This window comes from Heteronotia binoei, chromosome 5, assembly GCF_032191835.1.
Source record: "Heteronotia binoei isolate CCM8104 ecotype False Entrance Well chromosome 5, APGP_CSIRO_Hbin_v1, whole genome shotgun sequence".
In the NCBI taxonomy this organism is placed as follows: domain Eukaryota; kingdom Metazoa; phylum Chordata; class Lepidosauria; order Squamata; family Gekkonidae; genus Heteronotia; species Heteronotia binoei.
In genome coordinates, this window is record NC_083227.1 from 109,931,936 (window position 1) to 109,948,905 (window position 16,970).

Below are 16,970 nucleotides of genomic sequence, written 5' to 3' on the forward strand. Positions count from 1 at the left end.
GCAGAAAGCTGAGAAGCAGCAAACCCTGCAGTGGATGGGAAGGGTGCCCCCCAACTTTTCAAAAAAGCCCCCTGACTTTTAAAATCCTGGCTACTGCCCTGGTTTCTTGTTGTTGAAACTCTTGTTTGGGATTCCTGGCCATAAGCCCCATTGAGTGGATCTGAGTAGGAGTTCAGTATTGCTCTGTTCATCTTTTTATCTCTAGAGACTTTTGTTTTCCAGAAACATTTGAAGGGAGGTGAAGCAAAAGGAAATCTAGATTAATGGAAGAGAGAGGGTGGACGCAAGCTCTTTCTAGGAAAAGATGACTGCAGACAGGGTTTTGCATAGCTTCAGAATCCAGTGCTTAGTCTGAAGTCATATTTACATATGAACATTTCTTTCAGCCTTTTTCCATATCTAGAAACCAGCCCTGGCATAGTCAGCCTCTGAGCCTGGCCTTGGCTGGCCCAAGAACTTCTCTTGCTTTCACTAAGCCTGGGTGGCTCCTGTGTTTGTGAGCGTTGCTGAGCTGTCACAGTGAATAGCAAGCAGGCTGCCCCGCAGCCATTGCAGCAGCAGCCAGAGAGACGTGTCCCTGCTGCGTTCTCACTCTCTTGTCAGCAACACTGATCTATTTCTGGGTGAAGAAGCCTCGTGCCAGCAAAGAGGGCGATGGGAGGAGGCTGGGAGCAGTGACCAGAGCCTCAGCAACAGGAGCCAGGCCTGTGTCTCCTGTGTACCATCAAATGCCCATGGACAGTGGGGTGCAAGCCACGGGGGGAATATACATATCTAGTGCTTTTCATGCCATTTCCAGCTGCCCTGACCCTGTGAGGCAGGACAACGCTGAAATAAATAAACCACCCATGTTGTTGCACTTTGCAAACTGGTTCTTTAGAAGCATTCAGATCTACTAAAATCTTCCCCCCAGCTCTTCACAAGGGCATATCCTACAGAAACCAAGCAGAATATCGTGCTCCTTTTTTTTCAACACCCTAGTCCTATAAATAAGCATGGCTGTGATATCTTGCAGAATATAACCTCAGTGTCATTCTCAGCAGGGGGAGTCCATCCTGTTCTGCTTACCAGTCACTTGTAGCCCCCACTGTAAAGAGTAGCAGCCCAGCAAGAAGAAATGTGTTGGGCAGGGTGCTTTCAGGGTGCTATTTAGGCAGGCCTCCTGTGTTTTCATCATGAGCAATTCACCTTTCTGTGCCCTAAAATAGTTTTGCAACTGCACTGCATCTGTCAATAGTTTCTCTGTCTGCACGGGTGATGTCTGAGGTCAGCTTGTCACTACATTCGACCTGCTGTGAAGCAGCACTAGTCAAGCAGAGCTTGAGCGCTACTTTGGTGGGGCTGCAGATCTGATGACCAGGCTGTTCATTTAGATTGTGATTCCCTTGTTTGCCTCAAGACTCACTGAACCTGAACCAGTGTAAGAGGGTGACCTAGAAGGAACCATGGAGGAGGAGAAATCTCGCCCCCTTTAATTTCTTTGATGTTTAAGCTGCAGTGAATCAAGTGGCTCAGCTCCCCCCCTTCAATTACTTCTTTACAGTCTGGGGTGGCAGGGGGTGGAAATCATGGGCAGGGGGATGGGTGTCAACCTACACATCCTTGCTGAGCAGACAGGTTAAAACGGATAAAAGGAAGTACTTCTTCACCCAAAGGGTGATTAACATGTGGAATTCACTGCCACAGGAGGTGGTGGTGGCCACAAGCAAAGCCACCTTCAAGAGGGGTTTAGATAAAGATATGGAGCAGAGGTCCATCAGTGGCTATTAGCCACAGTGTGTATGTATGTATGTGTGACACAGAGTGTTGGACTGGATGGGCCATTGGCCTGATCTAACATGGCTTCTCTTATGTTCTTACATATCCCCAGACCCCCATTTCTACCCCTACTAATTTTCTTTAAGTTTTGAGAGAGGGCTACCCCTACTGGAACTTAAATGTTGCAAATTATTAATTAGGGGAGGATGAAGTTGCTGGGGAGGGCTTCACCTTTTGTTCTTAAGCATTTGATCTGCACCTTTTGATCTTAAGCATTTGATAAAACCTCCTCCAGCCCTAGTGAATGCCTACACAACAAACTTTTATGCCACAAGGGAACCATCCCACCTAATAGTGTAAATGAACTCAGTATGGAGTAGTAATTGGCAGTGGCAAACAGACCCTGTTGTTCATACATCTCCCACCCTTGGTTTCCACCTCCCCTTTATGCTATTAAGGAAACTGCCTCTTTCAGAATTTAAAACCTTATTTTGAATATATTAATTAGGATTAGGGATGTTTCTGTTAAATATTTGATCCCTGAAGGGGGCAGTCCCATTTTGATACTGATTATCCTTGGCCCAAAAGACATCCACTTAGCCTCAACCAGGGCCAGGGCATTTTCTGTCTTGGCCCCTACCTGGTGGAACATGTTCCCTCCTGAGATCAGGGTCCTACAGAGCTGTTCCGCCAGGCTTTTGGCTGAGGTGGTGGACCCCCAATAAGCTGCCCTGACCATCTGCCCTTTGTGTACTATATAGGCTTTTGTGACTCCAGTACTGTTAGTCCAGCTTGTGGTTTTTTTCTTGAATTGCTGTACTTTTCACCATCTTACCCTGTTAATGGTTTTTAGTTGTTTTAAACCTAATTAAATTTATTTTAATTGTTCATGTATTTTGAGCCATCTCAAAAGGGCAGGGTATAAATAAATAATGGAAGCTTAGAGAAAATGGGATGTGTATGTGACAGTCCCCACTCCCATTGGGCTATAGGGCAAACACTCCCATTTGCTTCCCTTCATTCTAATAGCCACCAAACAGACCAGACAAACCTATGGACTGTATTTATGTTGCTAGTCCACAGTTTCTGCCCCCATTTTTAAGGATTTCCCTCCTCTCCCTTCCTTTTGGGATTCAGATTGTAATGCCACTTCCACCACCCTGCTTACTGTGGGTTTTGCCATGCTGGTGCCTTTGTGGAGATGGCTACAATTTGAATCTGGCTCCTGAGTCTTCCAGAACCACTGCCCTTTCACTTGCATTGGTTTCAGCTGCATCTCAGCTACAGTTGTGTGTATTTTTTCATTGAATGGTGTGATTTTCAGGGTGCTCAGATAAATCTGTGGAATGCTCAGAAACGTTTACAGCAAGATAATATATGTAAGATAATATATATAGACCTAGCCTTGTTAATGGTTCAAGCTGAAGTGAATCTGAGGGGAAAGTGGCTGGGCTGAGTAAAACAAAACAACAGAAGTGCCATAGTACCAGTGGACAATAGTTTTGAAACAGCTAGAGAACTGCAGTGATGGTTTTTGTGTTCTCACTTCAGGTAATCTACAAAACGTTTCACATTCCCTGTCCGCTTCCTGACCAGTTCATTAACACCACTGCCAGCCCGAATTACATGCCAGTCAATACCAGCAACTATCAGAATGACCATGCTGTCACCCAGGAAACTGAGGAAGACATCTGCTCTTCAAGCTTGTTCACGCTCAACTCTCAGGTCAGATGAGTGGATTCATAATACAGCCAATGGGGAAAACAAACTAACATCTTTATTGTTATTACTGAGCTGATGACTATGGTTCTGTGGCTATAGAACTGAGCTCAGGCATGCTACAGACTACAGATGTAACATGGACATGTTGAGGTTAAGTTCTGAAAGTGAAGAAGAAGGTATTGGCAAGTCATGAGAATGGGATAAATTGCATGTGAGGGGCAGATAAGGTAAAACATTGCTGAAAAGGTGTGGGAGACAGGCAGCCTGATGAAAAGAGGCAGGGGGACTGTCTAGAATAAGGAAGATTGTAGCCAAAACACATTGTAGCAATGAGGGGTTGACAGTAGATCAGCTTGCGCATAGCTAGTGGAAGAAGTAGAATACAGAAAGACAGGAGAAAAGGAAAGCATTCGCATTGGTGAAAGCAACCCTGTCTACCACCACTTCCTGATGGGATAGATGCTTGGAGCACAAGGATGCACCAGCTTCATTTTTCCATAGAGCTAATCCTATCAGTGATACTTGTCTTCATGCCCTCGGGTCATGGGAGCTGCTAATCTTAATGAATACATTAAAATCTTATCCCTACGCTGGGCACTTTGCTGTAGGTAGCAGAAGTGATCTTGAGCTTAAAAGGAACCTGCCCAACAGTGCCTGGTCATCTCCTTCCTCCTCTTTGGTCTCTTGCAGACGGCCTACACCATCCCCATCATGGCATTTGCTTTTGTGTGTCATCCTGAGGTTCTTCCCATCTACACTGAGCTGAAAAAGTAAGTATTTGAGTATGCAGATGATCTATTGCCACAGCACAGCAATGAAGTGGTCCAGGAAGTGGAGAAAAGGGACAGAGGAAAGCTCTAGTTCCTAAAGCCGTAAAGATATTGCAGGATCCATTTTTAAGATGCCACACCATGCCAGAGACTAGCTGTGCAACTAAGAGTCCCAAACCAAACCAGAAAAAACATGTGACTGCATTAAGGAGCAAATCGGTCCTTTGCATAACTCCATTAATAAGGCTCCATGTGTTTGCATTGCCTGCATATCGATTCCCAGTGCTCAAGGTAACTGGTGTTTCTTCCCTGAAGTGTTGTGCAGTTGTATACTTTGATTTTGCAAGAGAGATTATTGCACTTTCGGACTTAGTTTATTATAGCCAGGTGCTTTTTTTGTCATTGGGGGGATGTGTGGTGCAAGGCTTTCCATGTGATAGGGATCTTTCCCCTCATGTTGTGTTTCTGGTTGTCTTTTAGCCCCTCCAAGAAGAAGATGCAGTGTATTTCCAACATCTCCATCTCTGTCATGTATGTCATGTATTTCCTGGCTGCCCTCTTTGGCTACCTCACTTTCCACAGTAAGTCCCTTACGCTATACCAGATAGTGGAAGAAAGGTGGGCACTAGGATGGCGATGATGGTTATGATGACCTTACTGTGCGTCACACAACCAGTATTCAGCTGAAGGCTGCCCTTGTGCGTTTATATGAGGCCCAAATTTTGCATCTTCTGAGACAAATTGCCACTATTCTTTTCATGTTTTACAAAACTGGCACTTTTATATAGCTTCTTGTTGGCCCCAGTTCTGTGCATTTACAAGACGCCTCTCTAGTAAGAAGCCCTTTGAGTCTTGCCACTGAGACACTCTGAGCTGTGTCCTCCTTCCTTGCTGTATGCCCAATGATTTGAATGCATTGGCCTTTCTCTTGCTGTTCTCTGATGCTCTACTCAGATGCAGAAATGACCAGCATCTTCACATCCTATCTTCTACAAAACAGTTCCGTTTTATAAAGCTCCTTGCTTGTTATGAGGCCTAGTCGGGCAATGATTTGGTTTCTTCCTTGTCCTCTCCAGGCCAGGTGGAATCAGAGCTGCTACACACCTACAGCAGAGTGGACCCATTTGATGTGCTGATTCTATGTGTGCGGGTGGCCGTGCTCACTGCTGTGACACTGACAGTGCCCATTGTTCTTTTCCCAGTGAGTCCCATTCCCAGGAAATGGATGGAAGGGTGGCAGGGTGGGGGTGGTTTTCATGCAGTGTATACCAGAAAGCTATCTCAGGTCCAGTTCCTAAATGGCAGATCATCTTCATCACTCATTGGTAAACAAACAACAATCCTGGGAATAAATGGCAGGAAAATCCAGTCTGCATGCGACTGTTGTGTCCCAAACTACATACCCCAGTCTCTGGGCACTGGCATCAGAAAGCAGTAGAAGAGATATGAACAACTGTGGTCAGTCAAAGGATATTAATGTCTTATGAGTGCTATGAGCTACCAATGCAGGCCTAAGCACAGTTACACCCTTGTAAATCCATTGATGTCAATTAGATTAGAAGGGTGTTTCTCTGCTGATGATTACACTGTAATCCCTTTTGTATGTTTGCTGCTGGGGTCCTGAATGATGTGGGTAAAATTCCTCATCTTTAGCTATTTGTGTGAAGTAACACCCATGTGGCTTGGGTCAAGTTCAACCCCACGGGCAGCCATATGAAGATGAGGGATCCCTTGGGATTCTGCTTTGACACTACCAGCAGGGGATCCATGTGGAGCACATCTCCATCAGCAACTGCACTCCTGAATTAAGTATGCATCCAGTTTCAGGACCGGGAAAGTACATCTGTAGTTGGTTGGGAAATAGCTGGGATATGGACAGAAGCAGCTAGAGCCCAACCAAGAGCCTTGGCATCCAAAACGAGTTTTATTAAGTCTGAAGAAACTGGAGCAATAATTGGAACACACTGGGATCACTATGATGGTGGAAAAGACTGTGTTAAGATAGATAGGCTTAAAACACATGAAGTTAAGAACAGTCAAGAAAGGAAGCCTGATGTCACACACTTTTACTTTAACCTCCAGGTGCGCCGTGCCATTCAGCAGATGCTGTTTCAAGACAAGGACTTCAGCTGGATTCGGCACATTATAATAGCTATGGTGCTACTGACATCTATTAACTTGCTTGTCATTTTTGCCCCATCCATTCTGGGCATATTTGGCCTAATTGGTGAGTTGTGTTCAGTGTTTAGGGAATTTGTTTTTCTCTCATCCTCTGCTTGCCAGTTTCCATGTTGTGCTCACAGCTTCTCCATGAATTGAGCTTGTTTATTGGCCCAATTTCTGCCTCCACTGAGGACAGCTCCTGTGTACTTCAGAAATGCATAAAATCTGTTCTGTAGAAACAACAGTCATGAGAGTTCTGAATGAATGCAGAGTACTAAATCCAGTGTCATGTTTTTCCTCTGCAGAAAATGGATTTTGTGTTCTGTCACACTAGTGTATATTCCTCTATGGGTAGTGGATAGTCCCATTAAGGCAGTTCTAACGGTGCCTGGATGGCAGCTCCTTCCTAATTCATTAATTTCCCCCTCCCTAGACAGACTGATGAGGGATGTTGTCTTGGACAGAATAAGTTCTACCCACACTCTGAGGCAATCCATGGAATTCCCTAGCGCACATCTCAAACTCTGTGGCTTGTGTCACCCTGCTTTGTTGCCAGTTGGCTTCTGAGAACGCTAATCTGAGGAGGAGTTCCACTCTGCAATCCCGTGATCACTCTGGGACCCTGGGTTTCAAAGATCAGGGCCATCATCTGCAACGTTTTTTGTTTGCTGTACAGTTTCAGAGGCCTCCCCCCCCCCCCACTTCCCAGCCATTCAAACATTGTTTCTCTGCTGATGTTAAACTCAAACTCCATTCCTAGAGGAAATCAATAGCTTGTCTGACTTCTGCCAGCATAGTGGGTCAAGGCCAGGGGCCCTACCAGCACAGTCGGTGTTGCTGTTTTCCAAGGAAAAGTGTGTGAGGGAGAATGGGCAGATGGGTGGTTGGGTGAGTGATCTCCGTACCCGGAGCATTTTTTCCAGCTGCCAAAATCTGTTCTCTGTTGTCTCTCAGGTGCCACTTCGGCCCCCTGCCTGATATTCATCTTCCCAGCAATATTCTACATACGGATAATGCCCAAGGACAAGGAGCCCATGAAATCACCTCCCAAGATCCTGGTATGTTCTATTTAAGGATCTGGTTTGGCCACTAAGGCTCTCTGGGTCAGTTGTGTGGAGGGATGAAATAGGCTTTTATTCACTTTGCCTTTAGACAATCAAGATGGGACTTACCCTGGCATGAATTTCATGGTGGTGCCAGCTGGAATTTGAGGTGGTCTTGGTCTTCTGTCTTGTGTTGGGAATTGTGGAAATGCTTCCATTGCTGGAGTTGCCAGGTGTCTGTATAGCTGTCTCACCCAGTAGTCCCTGACCTATAGACTTTAATGTCAGGCACAAAGAAAAGCAACTGGGACCTTGAGACAATGGTCCAAGTCATATGACTTAGGTCTCCAAGTTGTGGAAAGCAGAGGTACTGCTTGCATTGATGGACAAAAGATCCATAATTGCAGTTTCAAGTAATGAAGTTTTTGCAACAGTAACAATAGATAAACAAGGTTGGGATCATTTGGTTGTGATAATATCATCTTAATGTGTCTAAATAAGGGATAGCTGACTTTTGGATATCTAAGGCCTACTCAAGATGGTGGTCTGGAGGCTCAAAGTGTATTTAGTTCAGTAAACCAGCCCCTTCACAGATGATCATGCTCAATTAATAAAATCAGCGCTATTGGTAAGCGCCAAAACACAACCCCAGTCATGGGTCAATAGTTCTGACAGCCCAGTTAGAGTAAGCAAAATGAAATAGTCTTCTGAAGAGTTAAATCTCTTCTTACTACTCTGCATGGCTCTGATCCAAACCTGTTGACTGTACATGCAGTATATAGGAATACAAGAGAGAGACAATTAGGTGTGGCATGTATCCATAGCATATAACATTTGAGCAGAACTTTCTTTTATGAGTGATGCATCTGCAAATGTTTTACAGAACCATCAGCCAGATCAAAACCAAAAAGTGCATCTAAAGATTAACAGAATGACTTCAATTTTTGTGGCCTAGAAGCCACTTCATCAGATTCATGAAATGTATCTTCACTAGATAAAGAGGGAGAGAGAGAGATCGTATACATGGTGTGGGTAAACATTGGGAACAAAGTATTATGAAAGTTACCGTCCATGACATATCTATGTGTAGCCAAGTATATACAGGATGTGTAGAATTATCATTCCTGAGAGTAATAATTGGAGTCTTCCTTTCAAGAGTTGTTGAATAACAAGTGATGTTCAAATCAGCAGAATAATGTCCTGGAAGACTGAAATGTTTTCACACTAGTTTCTAAGTGTTGCTGAATGTTTCAGAGATTTCAAAAATTAAATTGTTTTGGGAGCCAAATCTGGCCCATGGACTGTTAGTCGACCACCACACTCTAGGTGATGAGAAAGAGAAGAAATGGTCTGAAGACCTGTGACACAACCCCTTCCCCCAGTGTTCTGTTCCCACAACTGACATTGTCCCTTCCTTTCTTTTCTCATTGCAGGCAGCTCTCTTTGCAGGCCTTGGCGTGCTCTTCATGATCATGAGCCTCAGCTTCATCATCATTGACTGGGCAACTGGTGGTGGGAAGAGTGGAGGCAGCCACTAGGCCAGGGCAGGCCAGACCAGGCCTGGAGCCTTGTGTTGTGGATCAATGCCTTGGAAGACTGTGCTGGCTTTGATACATTTCCTACCCCCCTACCTCTGCTAGTACTGTACTGCCATTGACTCCCCAGCTCCACTTTGAGCCAAGGGGTGCTGTTCTGTAACTCAGTCCTTACACCAAAACTGAGCCAGGGGGTACTGTAAGCCAGACTGGACCAGAAGCCAGTTCTTCTCACTCTCTTGACGGTTTGTTTTTATCTCATTGTCTGGGATAGGCCAGACCAACAGCGCCTAATGAACATACAAACTGGAGGGAAATAGACCAATTCAAAGGGGCGAGGGTGGGGGTCCATGAGGCAGATGCCTGGCCCTGTGTTTCCAGTGTGTCCGGCCCACACTGAGGGCTCTTGAAAGTTAGGGACAAGAACAGAAGGAAATTTGGGGATTGTGGCTAGAGATCCTGGGTGTAGTGTTTGCACCTGAAATTTCCCACCAATTCAGAGGAGGCTTCCCCTGCATTCCTCTTAAATAATGTTTATATTGGGGCTACAAATTGGAACTGAATGCTTTTGGACAGCGATGAAAGAAGTAATATTCTTTGTTTTTAGAATTCTTAAAGATGTAACCCCACAGGCAAACCTTTGGGCTTTCATCCCTCTCAAATGTCACTTCTCAGTCCTTATTTCTTTATAGGATTCTCCCCTCAAACTGGTTCCTCTTCCTCTGCAAGGTTGTGAACCTTATAAGCCTCAAAATCAATGTCCTCCCAAAGGGCAGCTCAGTGTTTTGTGTACTAGCTGGGAAGTGGTCCTGTGTTAATGACCTCAACCCCCTGTTTCTGTCCCCTCTTCAAGAACTCTGCCATCATATCTGCCCACGAGCCTCACTTTTAGGTTGTTAGGTCTGATTGCTGCTAATTCCAGTTGTTTAGGAGAATTTGCATTAATATGTTCTGTACATGTGGTTGTCGCTTTTGTTCCAGTTTGTAGCTGGAATGAGATTGGGGAGGGGCTTTGGCGATGTTGGCAGAGCCTCTGCTTTGCAAAGGTTCCTGGTTCAGCCTCTGGAATCGCTAGGTTTTTTTGAAAAAAGGATTAGGTACTAGGTGATGTGAAAGACCTTCTTCTGGGGAGCTACTGCCAGTCTGCTGTTAGACAGTACTGACCTTGATAGACCAAAGGTCTGACTCAGTAGGAAGCAGCTTCATGTTCTCCTATGTATCCCATGGAATTGTATTTATATAGCTGCCTTTCTGAATATGGCAAGGATATACCCTTGGTTGAGTCCCTGCTTTTCCTTAATTTATGTAGGATCAGTTAAATATTCAGCAGGCTGTTGAATTAGAACATGAGGCCTTTGTTCAATAGCTGTTAACTGATCTTCATCTTTATTCTCTGCACTTGTCATTTTTTTTAAAAAAATAAGAAAAAACAGGAATGCACAGGAACACAGTTCCGGCTGTTTTGGTGTCTGGGGGTGTGGCCTAATATGCAAATGAATTCCTGCTGGGTTTTTTCTACAGAAAAGCCCTATGTGAAATAATGGTGACATCAGGGGGTGTGGTCTAATATGCAACTGAGTTCCTGCTGGGCTTTTTTTTTTTACCAAAAAAGCCCTAAGAAAAAGCATTTGTTGTGGCTTCTCCCTAAGTTAGAGATGGCCATTAAAGTTTACTCTTCTCTGTAGTACTGGGACTTTTCCTGTCTCATCTTGTTGCAATCAGCCTCAGCCTCTTGCAAGCTGGGGAGAAAGAAGCCAATGGGACAGAAAACATGGGCATACAAGAAGAGAAAAAAACAAAGAACCCGGTTGTTTCTTAGGGACTATTTACATTATTAGTAACATGGACCATTAGATCCTGGCTCACATGGAGAGGGATAGGGGACTGCAAGAATTGTAGGCAATGACCCCTGTGTTGCACAGGCTGCAGGAATATGTAGTACAGTACAGAAGGACCATGGGCATTGTAATTAGTTTTGACACTGGTGGAAGAGGATTGCCAGAACATAGTTTGCAAACTATTGTGCTAAGGGGACATGGAGCTGAGAGAGATAGCAAAGGTACTGAATATATATTTTCTTTTCATTTGTATTTTACATTATTTGACTGTGACCTCCTCCCATTGTTAGCATTCAGTGTGAAGTTGATGACAGTTTCAAAAAATGCCCTGGAAGAACCACATTTATTAAATAAAAAAGCAAGTTCACAACAGGGATCAAAAGAGTAGTCCTTCATAGGAGGCTGCTAAGCAAGTGAAATGATCGAGCTGCTTGCCCAGGGTCCTCATCTGAAAGTTTTGGAACCATCCAGGTATTTCTTTCCCCACCACCCACAACAACATATTTTTAGGATACAATGAACCTGGCAGCCCTTAAAGCTGCAAATTTAATACTTACCCACAAGTGTGATGACATGAGCCCTGTTATCTGTCAAATTGGTTGGATGTAACCCTTTTGCTTTTCAGCTTCTTGACCAGACAGCTTTATTTGTCCTTTCTAGGTCTGTTGAGGAGCAGAGTATTCAGGCTAAAGGTTCTGCATCATCATTGTGCTAATATTCCATATTCATAGATCCCAAGCTTTGCTGTGCTGGTCCATGTGGCAAAGAGTAGCAAATCTCAAATTTTCCATGTCCAGGAAAATCCTGTTGGGAGTTTTGTATGTGGGATTAGTGAAACTGTGCACTCAGCATTCCTGGCGCAACTGGAAATTGATTATACAATTGAGACGACTGTGTGCAATAATGGTGTTGAAATACAACATTTGGATAATTTATGTTCTGTATTTAAGGACACTGCAGCAACAATGTACCATTTAGCACTAACAGTTCTGCAGGCACTATGTGAAACTACACTGCCCCCTTCTGATACTTGAGGCGGTTGCAGTTTCCAGTAGGTGATGGCTGTTGTGCCTTCACTCTGGAGTTCATAACACACTGTTGTGCTTGCTCTCTGAGGGCTTTTCTGTATGATCACTTAAAATGTGGCTCATCTGTATTTTAGTCATTTCATGAAACTTCTGAAAGTGATGTTTTGGCAACATTAGAGCAATATCCTGTCCTAATGGGAAGTGGTGGAGGGAACAAAGGGGATAATACCTTGCACAAACTCCAAACAATCTTTTTCTTTTAAGAAAAATGTTGATATGGAATGTTTGAGCAATCTGTTCTTTTAAAAAAATTAAAGCTCATCAAGTATGTATTCTTGCACCAGGGAAGCACATTAAAATGTAGTTAAGGAATGCAAACTAAGGAAACCACACATTTGAAAATAAGTGGCTGCTGGCTAGCATCAGATATGATCTACATTTGCGCTTTACAGAAACCTTGATCCAATGCCCACTAAAGAGGCAGTGATTCTCATCTCCCTGTTGAAATGAATGGCATTTGCACAGGATTGTTTTAGAAGATGGTAGAACATGCCTTGTACTTCAAACTAAAACATGCTGCTTTGGTATTATGTCATACAAAAGCAGATTGATAGTTTGTGGTCCTACAAGTAAACATGGATAAAAATCCTGGGTGAAACAAGGGTGCTAAAAAGCTTCCCTTTTTTTCTCACCCCATGTAGGGTGCTGAAATACTGTTTTCCAACTTATAGTACACTAATTCCTCATCATCTTCCCCCATCGCATCTGTCTTTTTCACACTAACTGCCTCCTCCTACCAAAAGCCACAGGAAAACATTTATTCAAGACTTGCACCTTAAGAATTTCAAAACTGCAGGGGTTAGATGTGGGAAGGATAGGAAACAGAGGATATTTTTACAGCATTGTGGTTACAAAAATAATTTTCAGTCCATAAGTAATTGTTTCTAGGGTTTAATAAATGTAATGGACGTAAATAAGAGTCACGTATTTTTGTACTTGGGGTGATGGCTGGTTGATTTGCTTTTTATAAATACTGTATATAATAATAGATTTTTAATGTATTCGTTGTTGCACTCAGTAACTCTGTATCGTGTATATATTATGTGTTCTCATTGAAGGAGGACTGGACACCAGAAGATCTGCCTAAGCCATGGCAAACAAGCTTATTATCTGCTGTGAAATACTGGGAATTTTGGTTGTTTCTATAGACTGGTGTCCAGTTGGAAAAGAAATGGAGAGGGGGAGAATGCTTTTATAGATAAAAGTTTGGCTCAAGGTACCAAGAATTACTTACTTACCACCAACTATAACATATTGAAGGCCAGTTGCCATCTTCCTGTTGTTTTCACGATCCATGGCATGATCTACAGCTCATCTGCACTGCTCTGATACAGCCTCTCCAAGTCCAGGTTAGGGAGTTAAATTCATTCAAGCCCAAAGCATGGTTCAGAAATCATGCAGCTGTGCAGCAACCAGTGAAGATGCTTACAACTGATGGAGCGATCACAACAGTTTCCAACAGGGAACAAAACATTTCCATGGGCATATTGTTCCAAGTTAGGAGCTGTTGCCTTTACTCCTGTTGCAGTAACCTTGTTGGCTGTGGATAGCTCAGTCTTCAGGTTCTATAGTTGCTTGTGATTTCCTGGAGCTGAGCAAGACAAGGGGGATGGGGAGCAGCACAGAAGAGCTGTGATCATGATCCAGGTTCTCAGTACAAGGATTAGAAGGGAAGGAAGAAATGGTATGGCAACTGCTTGCCACTACAAGGATGCATTCATTCACACTACACTAAATAATGTGTTGTGCAACTGGATTTGTGCTATTCTTGAATTTGCAAAATGCATTAGTTAGTGTAGTATAAACTCACCCCCAAGAAACCATCCTTGTAGCACGTTATCAGGGTGGGTTGTGGGTTTTTTTTTTCCATTTGTTCATATATTTATCATGTTCAATCTCACTGCTAGGCACTTTTAATTATCTTTCAAGATACAATATTTTATATATTTTAATACTTATTTTTCCTGTAGCATAAAATGCAACAAAAATGACAAACCCTGAGATCTGTTCAAAAAAATCACATCTAGAGCATAAAAATTTTAAAATACAAAATTCATGTAGATTTGTTTTAGATGAAAGTTTAGAGAAAACCCAAACTAAAATACTCTGTATTCATCCCCACTAAAATCTGCTTATTTTTTTAAAAAAAATCTATATATCTTTAAAATATACCTTCCAGAAAAGGATATTGGAAGAGACAATAATTTTTTCTTTTTCTTTTGAAAAGGTAGCAGTTCTAATACTACCTTCATGCTAAGCAAAGGTTTATCCAGATGTCTCTTGGAATGAGAAAAATGGCTGGTAAACCTGGGAGCACAAGACAGAGTAGCTTGCTGAAAGCTCTTCCTGATGCTCCCATACTAATTCTGGTAATGCATTTGAACCAGCAGTCATTGAAACAGGGATTGCCTTCTCAAACACATCGATTATTGATAATTCGTTTTTCCCATTCAGAGTATTCTTCATCCACCAACCCGTTCATGCAGAAGGACTCTAAGGTGATTTTTTTTAAAAAAAATTGAGTACCTTACAGTTGGCCATTAACTGACTCTGACTGGAAGAAACCAGTGAACTCATGTGGGTAGCACAGACAGCTGTTTATCTTAGAACTGGATAACCAAGTAGGCTGTGGTTTCAAGAACCTACTTTGCATCTGGCTGACCACTTGTGTGCAGCTAGCCTTGGGTGCTAGGGCTGCTTACACCAATAGCTGAGAATGTAATTGGATATAGACCAGAAGAGGGATAGGAATCAATAACCATAACTGGCCTTGCAGTGGGGAGCCTTACACAGGCTTTCACGACTGTCTGCCGCTGGATAGTTTCCTTTGAGCAAGCCATTCTTCCATTTTCTTAACCAAACACAGGTCCATGGAGATTCTTAAGCAGGTGGCAGATAATCTGCTCTTCCTGTTTTCAGACAACAGGCAGGCTGTGCTGCCTAGTTCAAGGCTGGTCAGGTGTCAGTGTCTCATTTTCCATGTCTGATCAAGACTTTTCTAAAGAAACTCAGTTGGATGTATCATAGGAATGCATTTCTAAAGGAGGAGGAGAATTTGGGTGTGCCCTCCCCCACTGCATTTGATGCCCTTCTTCCCCAGGGGATTCAAGAGTGACATAGAGACGTCTCATCCTCTGTAAACCTCTGTCTTCTCTGTCATTGTGTCCCAAGTCTCTCAATGAAAGGGATGTGTGTGCGTCTGTCTGGATGAGTCCCATTTCTGTCAACATGCATTAGGGGTCAGTTTTAAATTATATGCAGAAAATTAGTTCTATATTTGGAAATGAAAATGAATCTTTTTAAAATAACAATAAAGAAAATGTGAAACCTCAGTCCTCTAGTATGCCTGTCTGTGTCTGTAAATCCAAGATTTGCAAGTGTGATAGTGATAGGGTGTATGTGGCAGGGTCATATTGGCCAACAGTGGAAAGGGGATTCCTGAACTTAAAACCAAATGAGACATACATTTTTCTTTCCAGTGTGAACAGCAACCCGGAGTGGTTGGACAGTTTTAGCTACCAAAACCAACATCATACTACAATAAATAAACTCAGGGACAATAAAACATCTAATGCTGTCTAATTCATTTCAAACTAGTTCAAAAGCCTTGTATAATAAATCATTAATGGCTACTAGCCCTCACAGTGTGGCCCTGATCCAAACATTGGAACCATGTAGCCACAATTTACAAAACACTGGGACAATCCCATCATGAATCTTCCACCATTCCATCTGGTTTAGCCCTTGAATAAGGCTCAAAAATTCAGATAGCAACAGGAGTACTAAATATCAAATGACTTTACTGGTATCAAAGGACCATAGCAACTGTATTGTGACTTGTAAAAGTGTCTCAGCCCAGCCTGTATCAACAGACAGCTTTGCATGCTGTGAACTGTGATCTTCAATCATATTTCAGCAAACATAAAAGTAATATCCTGATTGCATTGCTCCAGTACAAAGGTGAAGTTGTTCAGGATATAGCACTATAATGTTGAGTTTGGAACTTTTGAACAGAAAACCAGGCTCTATCATGTTGCGTTTCAAACCATAAGTGCCTGGAATCAAGTTTCAATTTGGGTTTCTAATTGACTGCCTGAGAATGTTTAAATCTCTTGAGATGTCTGGTGCCACCTTGTGGGCAAAATGCTAAAGGCTTTTATTTTCCTTTTGAAGGAACCCTAACAATGTAGCTTGCATGAATGCTGCCCAAGAGCAGTGCAAAAGGAAGATGCCACTTTAGAAGATGACTCACTAAACAATTTTGAACCTGTCAATGGCAACTGTATCAGCTCTCTCACAAAACATTTTCTTCAGGGTTACCAGCAGACCCTTGTTTTTTCTCTGTGCTTTAACCAACAGGTGAGTAGCCATGTTGCTTTGAAGCAACAGAACAAAGTTAGGGTCCGGTGGCACCTTTAAGACCAACAAAGTGTTATTCAGGGTGTGAGCTTTCATGTGCACACACACTTCCTCAGACAGAATGGAAACAGAAATAACAATCTTACATATGGGCAGCAAATTAGCCTACAGACTAATGAAGATGGTTTAAACAGGTTAAAAGAATAATAAGCTTGGTTATACGGCTATCACTTGTTAGGGTTCACATGGGGGGGGGGACATCACAAAGACATAAATATGTCAGAATAGGAGATCAATGTGTCCTTGGTGAGAGGCTGTAATGGAGCATGACAACATACTCTTAAATTTATTACTCTTTACAATTAAGAAATCTAATGACAGCCTCTCACCACACACACACACACACACACAAGATCATATGACCATAAATAAAAGGGACAATAAAACATCTAATGCTGTCCAATTCATTTCAAACTAGTTCAAAAGCCTTGTATAAGAAATCTTTAGTGGCTACTAGCCATGTAGACTGAGAGGAACCTCCACATTCAGTGCTGCTGCTAAACTGAATTCAAGAGCCAGGAGGCATAACTACGGGAAGGCCTTGGACTCTGTCCCCTGTTGTTGGCCCTCCAGAGGAACTGGTTGCCACTGAGTGAGACAGGATGCTGGACCATTGGTCTGATCCAGCAGGATT

At 42.9% G+C, this 16,970-nt stretch overlaps 1 protein-coding gene across 1 annotated transcript in view; it reads left to right on the top strand.

The window, feature by feature from the left end:
• Positions 1–15,249, top strand: part of SLC38A3 (solute carrier family 38 member 3) — a 96,402-nt gene extending 81,153 nt beyond the window's left edge. Inside the window, exons 10-16 of the mRNA XM_060240062.1 lie at positions 3,310–3,483; positions 4,171–4,250; positions 4,731–4,831; positions 5,327–5,451; positions 6,333–6,477; positions 7,368–7,471; positions 8,890–15,249. Of these exons, the coding sequence (XP_060096045.1) occupies positions 3,310–3,483; positions 4,171–4,250; positions 4,731–4,831; positions 5,327–5,451; positions 6,333–6,477; positions 7,368–7,471; positions 8,890–8,994 (834 nt within the window). The 3' untranslated portion in view covers positions 8,995–15,249. The remainder of the gene's footprint in view (positions 1–3,309; positions 3,484–4,170; positions 4,251–4,730; positions 4,832–5,326; positions 5,452–6,332; positions 6,478–7,367; positions 7,472–8,889) is intronic.
• The last annotated feature ends 1,721 nt before the right edge of the window (positions 15,250–16,970 follow it).